General features: G+C 35.4%; 1 protein-coding gene across 7 annotated transcripts in view; it reads left to right on the top strand.

Moving 5' to 3' along the window:
• The window catches only part of HERC4 (HECT and RLD domain containing E3 ubiquitin protein ligase 4), a 137,263-nt gene that overhangs the window by 69,691 nt on the left and 50,570 nt on the right, over window positions 1-17,002 (top strand). For all 7 annotated transcript variants that reach the window (XM_040485170.1, XM_040485169.1, XM_040485168.1 and 4 more), the window contains 6 exons: window positions 7,688-7,764; window positions 8,067-8,191; window positions 9,606-9,665; window positions 9,802-9,913; window positions 10,391-10,580; window positions 12,041-12,213. In XM_040485170.1, coding sequence (XP_040341104.1) covers window positions 7,688-7,764; window positions 8,067-8,191; window positions 9,606-9,665; window positions 9,802-9,913; window positions 10,391-10,580; window positions 12,041-12,213 — 737 coding nt within the window. The remainder of the gene's footprint in view (window positions 1-7,687; window positions 7,765-8,066; window positions 8,192-9,605; window positions 9,666-9,801; window positions 9,914-10,390; window positions 10,581-12,040; window positions 12,214-17,002) is intronic.

Below are 17,002 nucleotides of genomic sequence, written 5' to 3'. Positions count from 1 at the left end.
TTAAAAACTGAGAACAAACTGAGGGTTGATGGGGGGTGGGAGGGAGGGGAGGGTGGGTGATGGGTATTGAGGAGGGCACCTTTTGGGATGAGCACTGGGTGTTGTATGGAAACCAATTTGACAATAAATTTCATATATTAAAAAAAATTATGGAAAAGAATAAAAGATAAACACTGATTAAAACAGAAAAAAAAAAAAAAAGAACTCTTTCTGTGTTGATTACAGTCCTGTGAGACCATGAGCCAGGTGACGGAGAGGTGTTCCCTGGGCTGCAGCCACAAAAACTGAGATACCACATGAGGATGCAAGCTCCTTTCTGGGAGATACTGGCAAGCTGAAGTGAGGCAGAAGGAAATACCATTTTTAATGTTTCATTTCAGCTTAACAAAGCAGAATTTACAAAATTCTTGTGAATTAGATAACTTTAGGAAGACAGATAGTTCCCTTATGTATCAAAAAACCCCAGAACATTAAAACAAAATTAAACGTTATTCTAAACAAATAACCACATTAAATTTTTCATCAGTTCATTCATTCCAGTGTGAGGTGTTCTTGTTCTGATGGATTTTGGATTTGCAGTTTCATAAAACTGCTTATAGACTTTTAAAAAAAAGGAGTAATTCTAATACAGTCCGCTGGTATATTGTGAAGTTAACTGTCTCCTCAGAAGCCTGTATCTAAGTGTCTATTCTTTGAAATATAAGTGCCTTCATCTAGCTGGTACAGTTCTTTTTGCATGCATCTGAGATGTCCTTTTTTTTGAAAACACAACGTCTGGCCGTGTCAGAGTTTATAGGAGAAACTTCAGGCAAGCATCGGAGTAAAACAAAAACTATCAATAGATGACTGAAGCTTAAAATGTGTGTTGCTAATTTATTGCTGATAGTTGTCAAATGGAAAGATCTGGTGAGAGGGTTCAATATAAGAATAAGATAGCTGACAGGGATATTTGGTTGTTTCTGTGACATGCAAAACACATTATTCCAAGAAGTTTTTTAAATAAAATGTTTCTAAAGGTGAGGATTAAGCTTGTTCTCAAAGAAGTCAGTGACTCCTTTAACATCTGATTCATAAATGTGGAAGACTATAATTTCTTACAGAAGAAAAATGTTGAGGGGCGTCTGGGTGGGTGCTTCAGTCAGTTAAGTGTCCAACTTGATTTAGACTAAGGTCATTATCTCTCCCTCTTCTCTCTGCCCCTCTGCCAATAGTGCACATGTGCCCTCAAGCACTCTCTCTTTCAAAAAAAAAAAAATGTTGAGATATAACATGATAATCCTAAGACATAATTATCAAGAATAACAAAGAATGTCAAGTGAAGAGATTCAGTAAGTCAGGAATCAAGATTAGACATCAGTATATTTTGTAAAATTTGTGCATAAGTGAAATACATCCCATTTGCAAACAAGACGATACTAGATATGAATTAAAGCAGTAAGAATATACCATGAAACACTTAAAATAACAGTTAAATAATAACTGAAATTAGGATTTACCACCTGAACTTTGATAAATACAGGAGAGCTGGAACAATTTCAAAAGAGTTTTGAATAGTGTTTTACTTCATATTTAAACATCTGTGGGGTTTTTTTGTTTGTTTGTTTTTAATGTTTATTTTTGAGAGAGAGAGAGACAGAGTGTGAGCAGGGGAGGGGCAGAGAGAGAGAAAGACACAGAATCTGAAGTGGGCTCTAGGCTCTGAGCTGTCAACACAGAGCCCAACTCACGGCTTGAATTCCTGAACCACGAGGTCATGACCTGAGCCGAAGTTGGATGCTTAACCGACTGAACCACCCAGATGCCCTTCATATATAAACATATTTCCATGTAAACATATGGAAAGCAAAGATACTGACAAATCTCCAGGGACTTCTTATAAGACAAACAACTTTTGAAATATTTATATTTAATTACATTTTACCATATAAATTTAACTTAGGGAAGATTGGGTGTCTTTTCTAATTTCTTAAATAGTAACACTTTAAAGAAACCTAATTATTTCTAGCATCTCTTCTTATATAAAAGAACAAACTTTTGTGATTCTCCAAGGCCTCTCTGGGAATTCTCAAAGTTATTTTCCTAATATGTAAAAGTTATCTTGCAAGTTTGAGTTTTCTGTTTAGGATGTGATTTTGTGAATTATGTTAGTTTGCAAGAGCTGCCATAAAAAATACTACAGACTGGATGGCTTAGACAACAAATTTATTTTCTCAACAGTTTTGGAGGCTAGAAGTCCATGATCAAGGTGTCATGTCAGCACTTTGGGTTTCTTCTGAGGCCTCTCTCCTTGGCTAGCAAAGTCTGCCTTTTTGCTGTGTCCTTAATGGCCTTTTCTCTGTGTGTGTGCATCACTGATGTCTCTTCTTTTAATTTTAATTTTTTTTTTTTAATTTTTTTTTTCAATGTTTATTTATTTTTGGGACAGAGAGAGACAGAGCATGAACGGGGGAGGGGCAGAGAGAGAGGGAGACACAGAATCGGAAACAGGCTCCAGGCTCTGAGCCATCAGCCCAGAGCCCGACGCGGGGCTCGAACCCACGGACCGCGAGATCGTGACCTGGCTGAAGTCGGACGCCTTAACCGACTGCGCCACCCAGGCGCCCCTCTTCTTTTTATTTTAAGGACTTCAGGTATATTGGATTAGGGTCCTTCCCTAACAGCCTCATTTTACCTTGATCATTTCTTCAAAGACCCTTTCTCTGAATACAGCTATATCTGAGTTACTGGGGGTTAGGACTTCAACATATGAACTTTGAGGGAAATAATTGAACCCATAACAGGAAGGCAAAAATCAAAGAAATTATGAGAGGACTTGAACACTTTATTAAGATATAATTATTGATATTAGAAACAATACTTGGTTACTCAAAGTGACAAAGATTTCAGAGTAAATTGTGGGGGGTAATGAAATTGGAAATGTTTATTAGCTCTTTCAAAACTGAGGAACATTTTTTCTCCCTTAAATAATGAAAGACAATAAAAGCAACATAAAGTATTGAAAACTATTCTTTTTTTTCTCCAGTATATGAAATTTATTGTTAAATTGGTTTCCATACAACGCCCAGTGCTTGCAAACTATTCTAATAAGACAAAGAATTTTTGCCGTCTAGCAGATTCACAAAAAGTAAAGAATAACATTAGGTGAAGGAAGACAATCAGTAAACCATGGGAGCACACACTTCAAAATTGAGTGCAATTTGCTAAGACATTAACACATTTTATAGCTTCTTTCAGAGTAAGCAAGGCAAATAAAATTCACTTGTCACATTGTCTTTGGTTATGCTCTTTCGTATTCTGGAACAAACTGACTTGCTTCAGGATAGGTCGTGTTGTCTGAAGAGGGTCCATGAATTCAAAATGACTTTCATATTAATACTAAGATGTTATCTTTGCTAAGATGTGCATTCATTATTGCTCATTTTTAAATGAATCAGTATTTTAAATATTTCTTAATTTTAAACTCTACTCCACTAAAAATTTCTGCCTTTAACCCCTTAAGTACTGAGAAGTTGTTTAGGGTCCTGAGTGTCCTAAAAGTATAAAGGAGTTCAGAGAATATCAAAAACTACTCCTTTTCCTTGTAAGTCAAAAGCATGTGCATAGCTGTATCTCTGTCAGTACTGCTCCTAAATAGAAGTACAATTTACAGAACCGTAAGTAGCTCAGTGATACTTTTTAGGTGGAGATATTCCTGAAGGGTGCTCTAATCAGGACTTAGTAAGGGTAGGGGGAGACAGGGGGCCCTATTTCAAAATCTTCTCAATTTTCTCTGACAATGTAAAAAGTCTTTTGTAAACAGTAAGGAGAATATGAACTAGTCCTCCTAGATATGATAACATGTGCTGTGTAAAACTGTAACAGATCAGATTATTGGTATATACAGGCATTCCATTATTACTTAATGGAAAGTCCGGGGGCAGGGGGAGTGGCAGAAATCCCCATATAGGTATTGTATATAGGTTTTATTTCAACTTCAAACTCTGGTTGCTTGGTATTGGTGCTTGGAGGTACATACTGAGAAGGACTTTGAGAACACTTTTGGGATAGAGAATAGTGTCAGTATTGCTTAGAGTTGTGGTGTAGGTGGAAGAGGCAGTGCCTTTTCACAACTTCAAAACAAGGCATCACTATCTACGAAGAGGGAAAAATTACTCAACACATGAAAATTGGAGAGAAAAAGTCAGTTTAGATCCTAAGAGTAGCCACTAAAATAAGTCATAAAAGGATTCAAGAATTAAATGTTTAAAAGTTCTTAAGAAAATAATTCTCTGATTTGAACGTGGGAAAGCTTTGGGACTCCTGGCTGCCTCAGTTGGAAGAACATGTGACTCTTGATATCGGTGTTGTAAGTTCAAATCCCAGGTTGGATGTAGAGATTACTTAAAAAGACAAAACACATGAACATGGGGAAGGCTTTCTCAGCATATGGCAGTGAAAGTCTTCATAAAGGATGAGATTTAAATACATTTGATTAGGGGCGCCTGGGTGGCGCAGTCGGTTGGGCGTCCGACTTCAGCCAGGCCACGATCTCGCAGTCCGTGAGTTCGAGCCCCGCGTCAGGCTCTGGGCTGATGGCTCAGAGCCTGGAGCCTGTTTCTGATTCTGTGTCTCCCTCTCTCTCTGCCCCTCCCCCGTTCATGCCCTGTCTCTCTCTGTCCCAAAAAAATAAATAAATAAAAAAAAAAACGTTAAAAAAAAAATAAATACATTTGATTAAATGGAAAAAGAAATCTTCTATGAGTCAAAATTAAATAAGAAAAATGGCTGTAGCAAATACACCCTAAGATTAATTAACCTGAATATCCAAAGTGTTTATACATATTGGTGAAGAAAACAGTAAGGTACCTAATAAATAAATAAGACAAACATTAATAAGAATAAATAGGGGCACCTGGGTGGCTCATTTGGCTAAGCGTCCGACTGTTGATTTCAACTCAAGTCATGATCTCACATTTTGTGAGATTGAGCCCCACTTGGGGCTCTGCACTGACAGCACGGAGCATACTTGGGATTCTCTCTTTTCCTGCCTGCCCCTCCCCTGCTTGCATGTGTGCATGTTCTCTCTCTCTCTCTCTCTCTCTCTCTCTCTCAAAAATGAACATTAACAAACAAAAAAAGATGCTTAATAAAGGGAATTAATAAAAATTCCCAAAGAGGAAATTTGTGTTACTAAAAACCCATGCAAAAATTATTACCCTCTTTAGTATTGAAGAAATGCATATTCAAAAAGCAAGAGAAGAGTAAGTAAATGGAAAAGATCAAGAGTTGGTATTTCCTATTTCAGTGTAACAAACTATGTATAGATGGGAGGAAGCTAATGGGCCAGCTACAAGATGAGGAAGTAATGTTAGCATATCATTATTTTTCAACCCACAGTGAATAGTCTTAGCACTGAGCGTCGGTAGTTCCTAACATTGCAAAAAGGAATCCAGCCATACATTATGTGCTTCCTGATGGATGAATGATTCCCGGTATCACCTTCTAGTAGTTTTGTTTGTTGAAACAAACAAACTTATTTAATTAAAGCCTCTTTAGATCTAACTACCAATTTACAGGAAGTACAAAAGACCAAGAAAAATGTGAAGAGAAACTTTGGGGATACCATCAGCAAAATTCAGTCTGCAAGAAGCTGTATAACACAAATGACTAGGTTTTATAAATTTTTTGGAGTAGTAATTAAAAGGAAATTAAGAAAAATAATTTTTGGCATCTTCCTCATACCCCCCAGAAACCCATTCATGTACTATACTTCTTGATTATTTATAGAGAGCAAAATCACATTTTGGGGATAAATGAATAACATCTTGCTAATAAACCTTTTGAGAAAGCGAAGGATTTCATGTAGATTTATTAAAATGATATAGAGAAAAGATTTTATGTTGAATCACTCATTTATTTACTATTTTAGATTTACCCTTTTAATCTATTTTTAAAAGTTGTTTTGACCTTAGAGCATTCTTGGTACTTTTTGGAAAATTTAGTCATATTGATGTTCTGAACTCTGAACTTCTTACTATTAGTATGTTCTAAGCTAGATAAATATTACTTTATATTATTCATGTTAACAAATATCTAGCGAGTTCTTTAGCAAATAAAACATTATGCTTGGTAGTAGGGAATAAGGAAATTAAGATGTGGTTCCTTCCTTAAGCATTTTTAATTCTGTAGCAGCCACGGTCAAAATAATACAAAATGAAGAATTAGTCATCTAAGGGGTGGTGGGGGTCAGCAGGATGACAGAAATATATTATATTTGGAAATAATTAGCCTTAAGTTAACAGTACTGAGCTTTGGTGTTTTGGTATGTAATACCCTAAGTACTATCCCAGCGATACTTTTTTTCCCCCGGTAGTACTTTTGATAATACTCTTTCCATTTTGAGAAGCAAAAGAGAAGAAAGGAAGGAACTTTGAATGTCTTTTTTTTTTTTTTTTAAAGTTTATTTTTGAGAGAGATTGAGAGAGAGAATGTGTGCCAGCAAGCAGGGCAGGGACAGAGAGATTGGCAGACAGAGGATCTGAAGCAGGCTCCACACTGACAGCAGAGAGCCCAGTGTGGGCCTCGAACTCAGGAACTGTGAGATCATGACCTGAGCTGAAGGCAGACGCTTAACCAACTAAGCCACCCAGGCGCCCCTGAATATCTTTTTTTTTTTTTTTTTTTTTTTAAATAGGCTTCACACCCAATGTGGGGTTTGAATTCACAACCTTGAGATTAAGAGTCATGTGCTCTACTGACTGAGCCAGTGAGGCACCTTCCCCCACCCCCCACCCCTTTTAATCTCTTTTTGAAAAAGAACTTTATTGTCTTCACTTCTAAATTTGCTTATTAATTTTTAATTTTTTTTGACTGGATTTGGGTTTATTGACAAACAGTTGCCAATGAAGAGCTGTGTCAGCTTACTTTTATACAGCTATATTGAGAGAAAATAATTTTGCATCATCAAGTGTTTGTTCAAGAAGCTTTTTTAAAAAAATATAATCGATTGTCAAATTAGCTAACATACATGTGTGTATACAGTGTACTCTTGGCTTTTGGGAATAGATTCCGGTGATTCATCACTTACGTACAACACCCAGTGCCCATACCAACAAGTGCCCTCCTTAATGCCCATCACCCATTTTCCCTGTCCCCCTGATACCCTACCCCTACTGGCCCTCAGTTTGTTCTGGTCTGCCTCCCTGTCTGTAACAAGTTGGGTTTTTTTGCTTTTTGTTGGTATTTTCCCCCTTCCCTTCCCCTATGGTCTTCTGTTAAGTTTCTCAAATTCCACATATGAAGAAGTTTTAATATTTACTTGTTTGTTGACATTCTTTTAAAAAATGAATATTCTTAATTTTAATTTCTTCTGAGCTGTCTTTTATACCTTTCATTCAGTTTTTACATTATCTTCAGTTTAAACTAAAGTATATTGGGATAAAAAAGATACAGACTAGATAACACCACTTTTTTGTGCAGAAGAAAAACTTACCAACTTCTGAGGTGCTGCTTATGCTTGGAATTGTTCGATGGCCCATCTCATTTCCATAGTAATTACTAAGAATATTTCAAGTCATTTTATATCATTCAATGCTGAATGGTAGGTCTAATTAAATTAGATGATTAAGAGAAAATCCAATAGCATAGTTGATGCTCTGAAAAATGTCATGTAAATCTTGAATTTCTTTGCATTTTATTTTTATTACAGATTCTGAAGAATATTTCTGTGTGAAAAGAATTTTCTCAGGTGGAGATCAAAGCTTTTCACATTACTCTAATCCTCAGGTAACAGTAGTCATATAAATAATTATGAAGCTAATTATGAAGCTAAATTGCTAGTTAATTAGTAATTATTAATGTTCTTTGTATGTTACAAAGTAATTGCCTCAAATTTTTTTGCCCTCAAGTCTATAAAACTTTTCTGATCCAGTTGGTAAGTATTGTTTCAGGTGCTCAGTAGAGATATACTCTGTTAAAATCAACAACAACAACAACAACAACAAAAAACAAATGCATAGTGGAAATGTGTCTTGGTTTAAGTTCTATATTTGTTTCCTCTGACTAATCTACTTATTTTTTAAATTTAGAACTGTGGGCCACCAGATGACTTTAGATGTCCGGATCCTTCAAAGCAGATCTGGACTGTGAACGAAGCTCTAATTCAAAAATGGCTGAGCTACCCCTCTGGAAGATTTCCTGTGGAGATAGCCAAGTAAGAAAAACATTTTACCGACACAAAACAAACACAAACATGACCTCTTACCTCCATGGTAGTGCATCCTGTATTTAGAAGTTTTTATTTAAGTATTTCCCAAATGGTTTAGGTACATAAGTTTAAATGTCTAGAATTTCTATAATAATGGATATTTTAAGAGATGTCATTTATATGTAAGTTGTAATTCTTTCATGTATGTAATGTTAAATGATAACTTAAAGTACTAAACTTACCCACTTTAGGATTGGGTTTAAAATAATGTTACTTCTAGCATCCTAGGATCACTGTCTTTTAACTTTTGTATTCCATAAAAGATTTGAGTATTACTTCTTTCTTGAATATTTTGCTTATAGATGAACTTGTTTTAGTACTTACAGTTTTTTTGTTTTTTTGCAGGTGGTATTGGGTTTTGGGATATGGGGCTATATCTGATAATCTTTTTTAAATTCTAGATTGTTTTCCCAAATTAAAATTTTTCTTAAAAGCCCAAAGAGTGAACTTCAGAAATATAGCATCCCAGATTAGATTTAATACCATGTGTAATTAAGAAAATTAAATGTGTATGTTTATGTCAAAAAAATTTTTTTTAAAGAACTTCAGTTTTTTTGTCTATGGTTAACCACCCTGACTGTGCCTGATCTTAATTTGATTTCAGAAGCTAAGTAAGGTTGGGCCTGGTTAGTACTTGGATAGGAGACCTCCTGGGAACACCCGGGTACAGTAGGCCTAAAACAAACAAACAAGCAAAAAAGCAAAATAAGACCATCAGATTTGTTTGAAGAATCAGAGGATGAGATTAGGGTAAACAGTAAACCTTTATCAAGTATTAATTAATCTTTAGTAATTTATAAAACTCTAACTTCTTCTAATTGAGTGTTAGAGGTGTACTCTGTGGCATTAAATATTAAATTAAATATTGTTATTAATAAAAAAGCAGGGGTGGGGTACACCTGGGTGGTTCAGTCGTTTAAGCATCCGACTTCAGCTCAGGTCATGATCTCATGGCTCGGGAGTTCAAGCCCCATCGGGCTCTGTGCAGGCAGCTCAGAGCCTGGAGCCTACTTCCAATTCTGTGTCTCCTCCTCTCTCTGCCCCTCTTGCTCACACTCTGTCTCTCTCAGAAAAAAAGAAAAAAGTGGGGTGCCTGGGTGGCTCAGTCAGTTAAGCATCCTACTCTTGATCTTGGCTCAGGTCATGATCTCAACAGTTGGTGAGTTTGAACCGTGCATTGGCCTCTGTGTTGACAGCCTCGTGGAGCCTTCTTGGAATTCTCTCTCTTTCTCTGTCCCTCCCCCAGTCATGCTCACTCTCTTTCTCTCTCAAAATAAATAAAAATAAACATTTTTTTTAAAAAAGAAAAACATGTAGATTTCTCATTTTGTGATTTTTGGATTTTGAACTTTCTTTCTAGCGAAATAGATGGAACATTTTCTTCCTCTGGTTGTTTAAATGGAAGTTTTCTGGCTGTTAGGTAAGTGGTAGTTCTTTGGTATGTGGAATTTTTCAAATTTATTGTATTAAGTAATATATTAAAGAAGTGAAATAACTTTACAGTTTTATTATTTTCCTTCTTTCTCTCTCTTTTATTTTTGTTTTTTCTTTTGTAGCAATGATGATCACTATAGAACAGGCACCAAATTTTCAGGAGTTGATATGAATGCTGCTAGGCTTTTATTCCACAAACTTATACAACCTGATCATCCTCAAATATCTCAGCAGGTTTGTTCTTAAAGTATTTTATATTTGTGTTATGTAGCCTGTTGAACTTTATAATCCATGTTACTTTGTATATAGCCTAATTAACTTTACAGTTTCAAATGCTTCATTATGAAGTGTTGTCTGTGATTTTATTATATAAACTAATATAAGAATTAATAGGGTTTTATTTTAAAACATTTACGATTTAGCTATCAAGTATTTGTAAAGCTTTCCAGATGTTTGAGTGGACCTTTAATTACTTAACATTACGCTGTTGGTTAAGTCTTTAGACTTGCACACAAGATTTTTAAAATTTTCTTAGCAGTGCTCTTAGGCATTAATTTTCATTGTGCTTCAAAGTACATTCAGTGATTAATTGTAAGATACATTTTTGTAAGATACCATTTCATGTTTGCTGTATTGTAAGATTTTTCTTCTTCTTTTTGGAAAGTACACTTATTTTAAATAAAAGAGGTTTTACTTTCTGTCAAAATATAGGTGGCAGCTAGTTTGGAAAAGAATCTTATCCCTAAGCTGACTAGCTCCTTACCTGATGTTGAAGCATTGAGGTTTTATCTTACTCTACCAGAATGCCCCCTGATGAGTGATTCCAACAATTTCACAACAATAGCAATTCCCTTTGGTACAGCTCTTGTGAACCTAGAAAAGGCACCACTGAAAGTACTTGGTAAGAATTTTAGTATTTTTTCCTTTTGTAATTTTTTCGCTTTAAATGAAAATCCTCATAAGTTTTTAATTTCTTTGCTGTCTGAAATTTTGCTGTCCTGCTTATTTGACACTTAGTGAAAAATAAACCTATTTTTCCTTTTATTGCTTTTTTTAGTCCTCTGAAAAACTAGTCCACTAGTTTTTAGAGGCAAAGCATGTTAAATATTAAAATTTTAATCAAACACAGCAAAGACAGTATTAGGAAAGATAAAAACTGTTTTCCATATTCCCCTCTCTCTTCCCCTCAGTCTTAACTATTAAAGAAGTAAAGGAGGAGGAACAATTAAAACTGAACAAACATGGGTTAGTAAATCCTCTTTGAACTGTTAACTCTTCACCTTACATTTCTCTTACTTGGTAATTTCCCCATGTTTGATTTTATTTCTCTGCATGTAGATGAGATTCTACTGCTCATCTGATCTTATTTTTCTGTCTCTAGACTCTAGTTTTTTGGCCTAAACTTTTCTCACCTTAACTTTTCATATTGTATAGATTTCATCTGTGTTCCTGACCATTAAAGTTTGCTTGCTACATTTAACCCGATACTCTCCTTCCTGATAGTATTTGTCGGTTTGTGAAGCTGAGATATATAGAACTAATAAAATCAATACAAGAGGTTTTAGGCTGAGAGTGAGCAGAGAAAGTAGCAAGCAAGGAGTAGAATCCTGAATTCCGAGAGAATTCATGAATAAGAGTGAAGCAGGGACTCAAGAGTATTGCTTCCATGTTGTCAAAAGTGTTTGTATTTCTGCTTTATAGGATTACTGCAAATAGTGAATGTGGGGAAGGACAGACATGTTATACTTTACATTGTTCTCAGTATCTGATTTTCAGGAGTACCTTGCATTTTAAAGGTGGTGCTTCACAGTATTTCAACTTTGTTAAGTTAAAAAATAAAACTTGGAAAGATCCCAAAGTATTGGGATTTCAGAATGTTTAAAAATCAAAATTCTAACAAAGCACTTTTTTTAAAAAAAAGTTTAGTGGGTTTTTTTTTAAGCTTATTTATTTTTTTAGTAATCTCTATACCCAGTGTAGGGCTGGAACTCATGATCCTGAAAGAGTCGCATGCTTTTCTGACTGAGCCAGCCAGCACCCCCACCAAAAGTACTATTTAATAACTGATTTTAATATTAGGTATCGTAATGAGTTTTTAATATAATTTAGGAAGCCAAGAAATAAATTCAGTAACCATTCTTACTTTATTTTTGCTTTTGAGAGCTTTTTAGAACAGTATTCTTTAACTTAAGAGTAGGATGGTATCTCCAAATCCTAGAATAAAATACTGTTATATGAATCTTCCTGAGATTTTCAAAGGACTAAGAGCCACTGCTTTTAGAAGAAAAGTCCCATATGATTTCTTTGAAAACTGTGATATTTTTAAAAATTCATTTTATTTTTGTGTTCACCCTTTAACAGAAAACTGGTGGTCAGTACTTGAGCCTCCACTGTTCCTCAAGATTGTAGAACTTTTTAAGGAAGTTGTGGTACATCTTTTGAAACTCTACAAGATCGGCATTCCCCCTTCTGAAAGAAGAATTTTCAACAGTTTTCTTCATACTGCATTAAAGGTTTTAGAAATATTGCATAGGGTATGTTCAGCAGTTCCTTTTTTTCCCTCTTTTCTCATTGCTACTGACAGATATTTATTTTAACATTGATATTACAAATTTAGGTTAGCCTAAGAGATGTATATTACAGAAATTTAGAAAAGTTACCTAAATGTTTCTTTAATACATACTTTGGAGCTTTGGTCTTACTTGACTTTGTTGGGCATTTGTAGATAGCTTTTTCTGTAGTTGGGCAGAACAATAGCATACTAATGAATTAGAATTCTTCTTACCTTTTCTTGTGAAGAACATAATTTGTTAGTTTAAATATGATTTTTGTTATTTATAGGTGGTTATCATATGAGACTGCATCCTAGTTATGATTATGAACATTTAAACTCAAGTTTTTTGCTATTAGATACTAATGGCTTCAATCAAAGTATTTCTTTTTGAAATAAATGACTAACTTGAAATTGGAACCACCTATAATTCATTAATTTGCTTATTGTTCTTTCCTGCCCTTCTTCCCAATGTAAGAAATAGTACCCTTTACACTTGTAGCAGTTCAAAGTTATATGAAGAAGTAGAGTCTCAGCTGTTTCATTAAAGATGGATTTGAGACATCCCTGACAGCTGGTAGGTATATCTTTGTTACACCATTTGGTATTCTTGAGGAGCTATTTTGGGAGACATGACCTAAGGGGAGAAGCATATTTCTTATCTCTAAAATGACTGAAAAACCCTTAAGAACTTTAATCTTTAGTTTCTTCTCCTTCTTCTGTAGCATTTTCAAACTCTTCTTGCCTAGCACTAAGGTAAATGTTAAGGGATGAAAGAGATAGTCCTTCTGTTCTCTGTAAGAAAGAACTTGTGTAGACCATTTGCTTTTCTTCCTTATTCTTTTAGTGAAGTTCTGGGTATTTCGTCAGTTAAACTTCTTGAACTTACTCTTTTCTTTTGTATTTAGTATGTTCATTCAAGATTCCTAGTAAAGTAGTCATGTCTTTTATTATAGTTGAAGAGATAATTGTCATTTCTTTCCATGGGAAGGTCATTCTTACATTTGCCTTTCCCAGAAGAAGGCTTTCTTCTAACATTTTAGGGTTAATTGGATCCTGCAGTAAACTGCTATTAAAGAAGATCCTTTGTCTTCATGGGATAAATATACTTTTTCTGTATGTCTTTTGTCTACGATTTAAGAGATTAATTAGATTTTTCTTTTTCCTATTACTTCAGTGAACCATCCTTTGTCCATCAGCTGGACCCTATTCCCAAATAATTATTCACTGACTCCAGTCTTTATCTGCTTATCTTTATTGCCTCTTTAAAGAATAATTTTTTTCCTTAGCTGTGTCTGTTACCACAAGTTAAAGGGAGGGTGGAAGAAGGAGAGGAAATATCACTTTTTTTTTTTTGTAAATGAAGACAGAACTTAAGCAAGTAACTTAAGTTCTTTTTAAAAAAAAAAATTTTTTTTTTTTAACGTTTATTTTTGAGAGACAGAAACAAAGCACAAGCAGGGGAGGGGCAGAGAGAGAGGGAAACACAGAATCTAAAGCAGGCTCCAGACTCTGAGCTGTCAGCACAGAGCCTGAAGTGGGGCTTGAACCCACTAACCCCAGGATCATGACCTGACCCGAAGTTGGATGCTTAACCAACTGAACCACCCAGGAGTCCCCACAAGTAACTTAAGTTCTTTGCCTAGATCAGAGGCCTCAACTTGTACTGAGGAGGAACACTATAGGGCTCCATCTCCAAAGGCCTTTTTGAATTAAATTTTTTTTAATGTTTATTTATTTTTGAGAGAGAGAAACAGGGTAGGGCCACGAGAGAGAGGGAGACACAGAATCCAAAACAGGCTTGAGACTCTGAGCTGTCGGCACAGAGTTGGCACGGGGCTCAAACCCACAAACCATGAGATGATGACCTGAGCCGAAGTTGGATGCTTAACCAACTGAGCCACCTAGGTGGCTCCAGAGACCTTTTTGATGGAACCATGCTAGATACTAGGGTCTTACATTCTTGCCAGCTAAAAGGGAAGGGAAAATAATTTTAACAGTGGCTAGAATTAGAATCTCCCTTGTATGTTAATTCATGTGAACACTTTACTATATTCTTCATTTAATTTTTTAAACTCTGTATAGTTTATGTTTTGCCCCTTAACCTAAATGTCAAAGATCATAAACCAGTAAGTAGCAGAGTTGAAATACAAATCCAAATCTACTTCCAAAGTCTCTGCTTTCTTTTCTTTTTTTTCTCTCCTCTCCTCTCCTCTCCTCTCCTCTCCTCTCCTCTCCTCTCCTCTCTCTTCTCTCTTCTCTCTTCTCTCTTCTCTCTTCTCTCTTCTCTCTTCTTTTTCTCTTTATTTCTTTCTTTCCCTCCCTATTTCTTTCTGTTTTTCCTTCTCTGCTGTTTCTAATGTACTACTCTATCAGCAGGTATAGTAATATATTTGGAAGGGGTTTGTTTTTAAAAATTTCTTTTTATGTTTTATTTTTTATATTTGAGAGACAGAGACAGAGCGAGCACAAGCAGAGGAGGGGCAGAGAGATGGAGACAGAATCTGAAGCAGGCTCCAGGCTCCGAGCCATCAGTACAGAGTCTGACACAGGGCTCGAACTCATGAGCAGTGAGATCATGACCTGAGCCAAAGTCAGATGCCCAACTGACTGAGCCACCCAGGCGCCCCTTGCTTTTATTTTATGCCCCTAGATCTAGAGGTTCATACTTCTATAATTGCAGATAGCATTGTGTTATGAAGAGACCATTTTTGCTGCTTCCTATCAGTGTGATTTTGAACAGGTCTTTTGTCTTCATCATAATGCAAATGGAGAATTATCTATAAAATAAGGATTAAAATACTGGCCTGATAGTTTCCCAGGATAAATATACTGTTCAAATTATACAATATATAATGAATTCTGCATTCATAAGGCAATGATTTTGTTATCACTACCAAATTTTGGATGGGAAACCGCTACTTTCAATTTGATTTATTAGGTTATGTGGGAACTGGGTTGTTTGAAGTTATTTGCAGACTCAAAACCAGGGTGGTAATGGTATTAATGTCTTAAGCATCTCTTAGTGGGCATCCTTAGGGCAGTCACTTATCCTTCTTTTACTCCTTACTTTGGAGAAAACTTTCCTTGGTCTTAATCTGCCATAAATAGATCCTTGTGGATATTAACTGTCAGGGATGATTCATTTTCATCTTTAGTGAAACCCAAATTACTTATCAGAAACTTGTTTTTTCAAAGACACCTTCTGTGTGACAACTGTATATTTCTCTGCTCTCTGTTCCATGGTTGCGAATTAGAAGTTTCCTCAAATGGTTGCCTTCTTGACCTACAGTGGACTAGGATTAGGAAGAGAACTGAACTATGTGTTTACTAATCATTTCAGGATATATGGATGACTTGTTCCTCCCTTATGTCATGTCCTTTGAAAAGCTTTTAAGTTAAAAATCATTCCCAGTATTCCAAATGGTATTATAAGAAAGATGGCTTTGGTACTGCTGTCAGAAGTGCATATATTACCAGATAAATGAGTTTATTGGCAAGTAATTTGGTTATTTAGTAGTTTTTGGGTTTTGACACAGTACATTGTAGAGCTACTGATATGCCTAAAGAGGAGACCGACTTGTTCTCTCTAGCCTAATTGCTACATATCATGCTAATCTTCTAATCAGTGATTTTCAAACTTTTTTTAATAAGGAACCCTTAAATCAGACAAGGTACACGTATATACTTAACATATACCACCTCTGGACTGAGACTTATAAACCAGAATACTAAACTGTAATGAAAATGTGAAATAAAAATGTTATGATCAAACATATCTAGATTTTATTTTGTATATTTAAGGCAATAATACTGAATGTATAGGTTTTGAACTTCTACCATGTGATTTTTTCTTTTGTATTCATTTCGTGAATATTTACCGAGTGCCTACTGTGTGCTTATCATTGTTTTAGACATTAGGGATGCAATGATAAGGAAAAGATGTGATTTCTGCCCTTGTTTAGATTTTAAATGTAGAACAGTTATATACATACAAGTAAATAAACATTTGTGATACAGCATGGTAAGTGTTAGATTAAGGAAAATTAACGGTGCTGTGAGAACACATAAGAGGGCTTGTAATACTGAAGAATTAAGGAAGGTTTCCTGGAGAAAATAATGTCCATGTTATCTACCATACAAATGTGTGTGTGTGTATTTTTTTTTCTTTTAACGTTTACTTACTTTGAGAGAGAAAGAAAGAGCGCAAGCAAGGAAGGGACAGAGAAAATCCCAAGCAGACTCCACGCTGTTAGTGTGGAGCCCAGCATGGGGCTTGATCTCCTGAATTATGAGCTCATGACTTGAGCTGAAATCAAGAGTTGGACTCTTAACCGACTGAGCCACCCAGGTGCCCCTGTATCTTTATATGTATTTTTTAAACTGTTGATTTTATATGTAAGTCATTAATATATATGCAGGTCTTTTGGATCAGTCTTCCTTGTTCAGTGTCTACTTTCCCTGTTTTTAAAAACAGTATTAACTGATTTTCTCTTTAGTTGTTAAATCATTGTGACTAATTAACTATCCACCATAATTTCCTCCTAAGTATAAATTTGACTGAAATTTGTTTCTAAACCAGACCTGGTTTTTGAATTGTTAATTTTTATTCTAACATAGCACTTCTTTTCACAAACATGTATTGCAGGATATACAAACTGCAAACATTGATTGCTGTTGGTGAAGGAAACTGCAGTTTACCTTTTAAAATACTTGGTTTGAGCCCCACGTCGGGCTCTGTGCTGACAGCTTAGAGCCTGGAGCCTGCTTCG

This window comes from Herpailurus yagouaroundi, unplaced genomic scaffold (genome assembly GCF_014898765.1).
Source record: "Herpailurus yagouaroundi ecotype Mexico unplaced genomic scaffold, PumYag 163, whole genome shotgun sequence".
Lineage (NCBI taxonomy): Eukaryota > Metazoa > Chordata > Mammalia > Carnivora > Felidae > Herpailurus > Herpailurus yagouaroundi.
The sequence above is the reverse complement of the archived record's forward strand: the minus strand, read 5'-3'. Positions and strand labels throughout refer to the sequence as shown.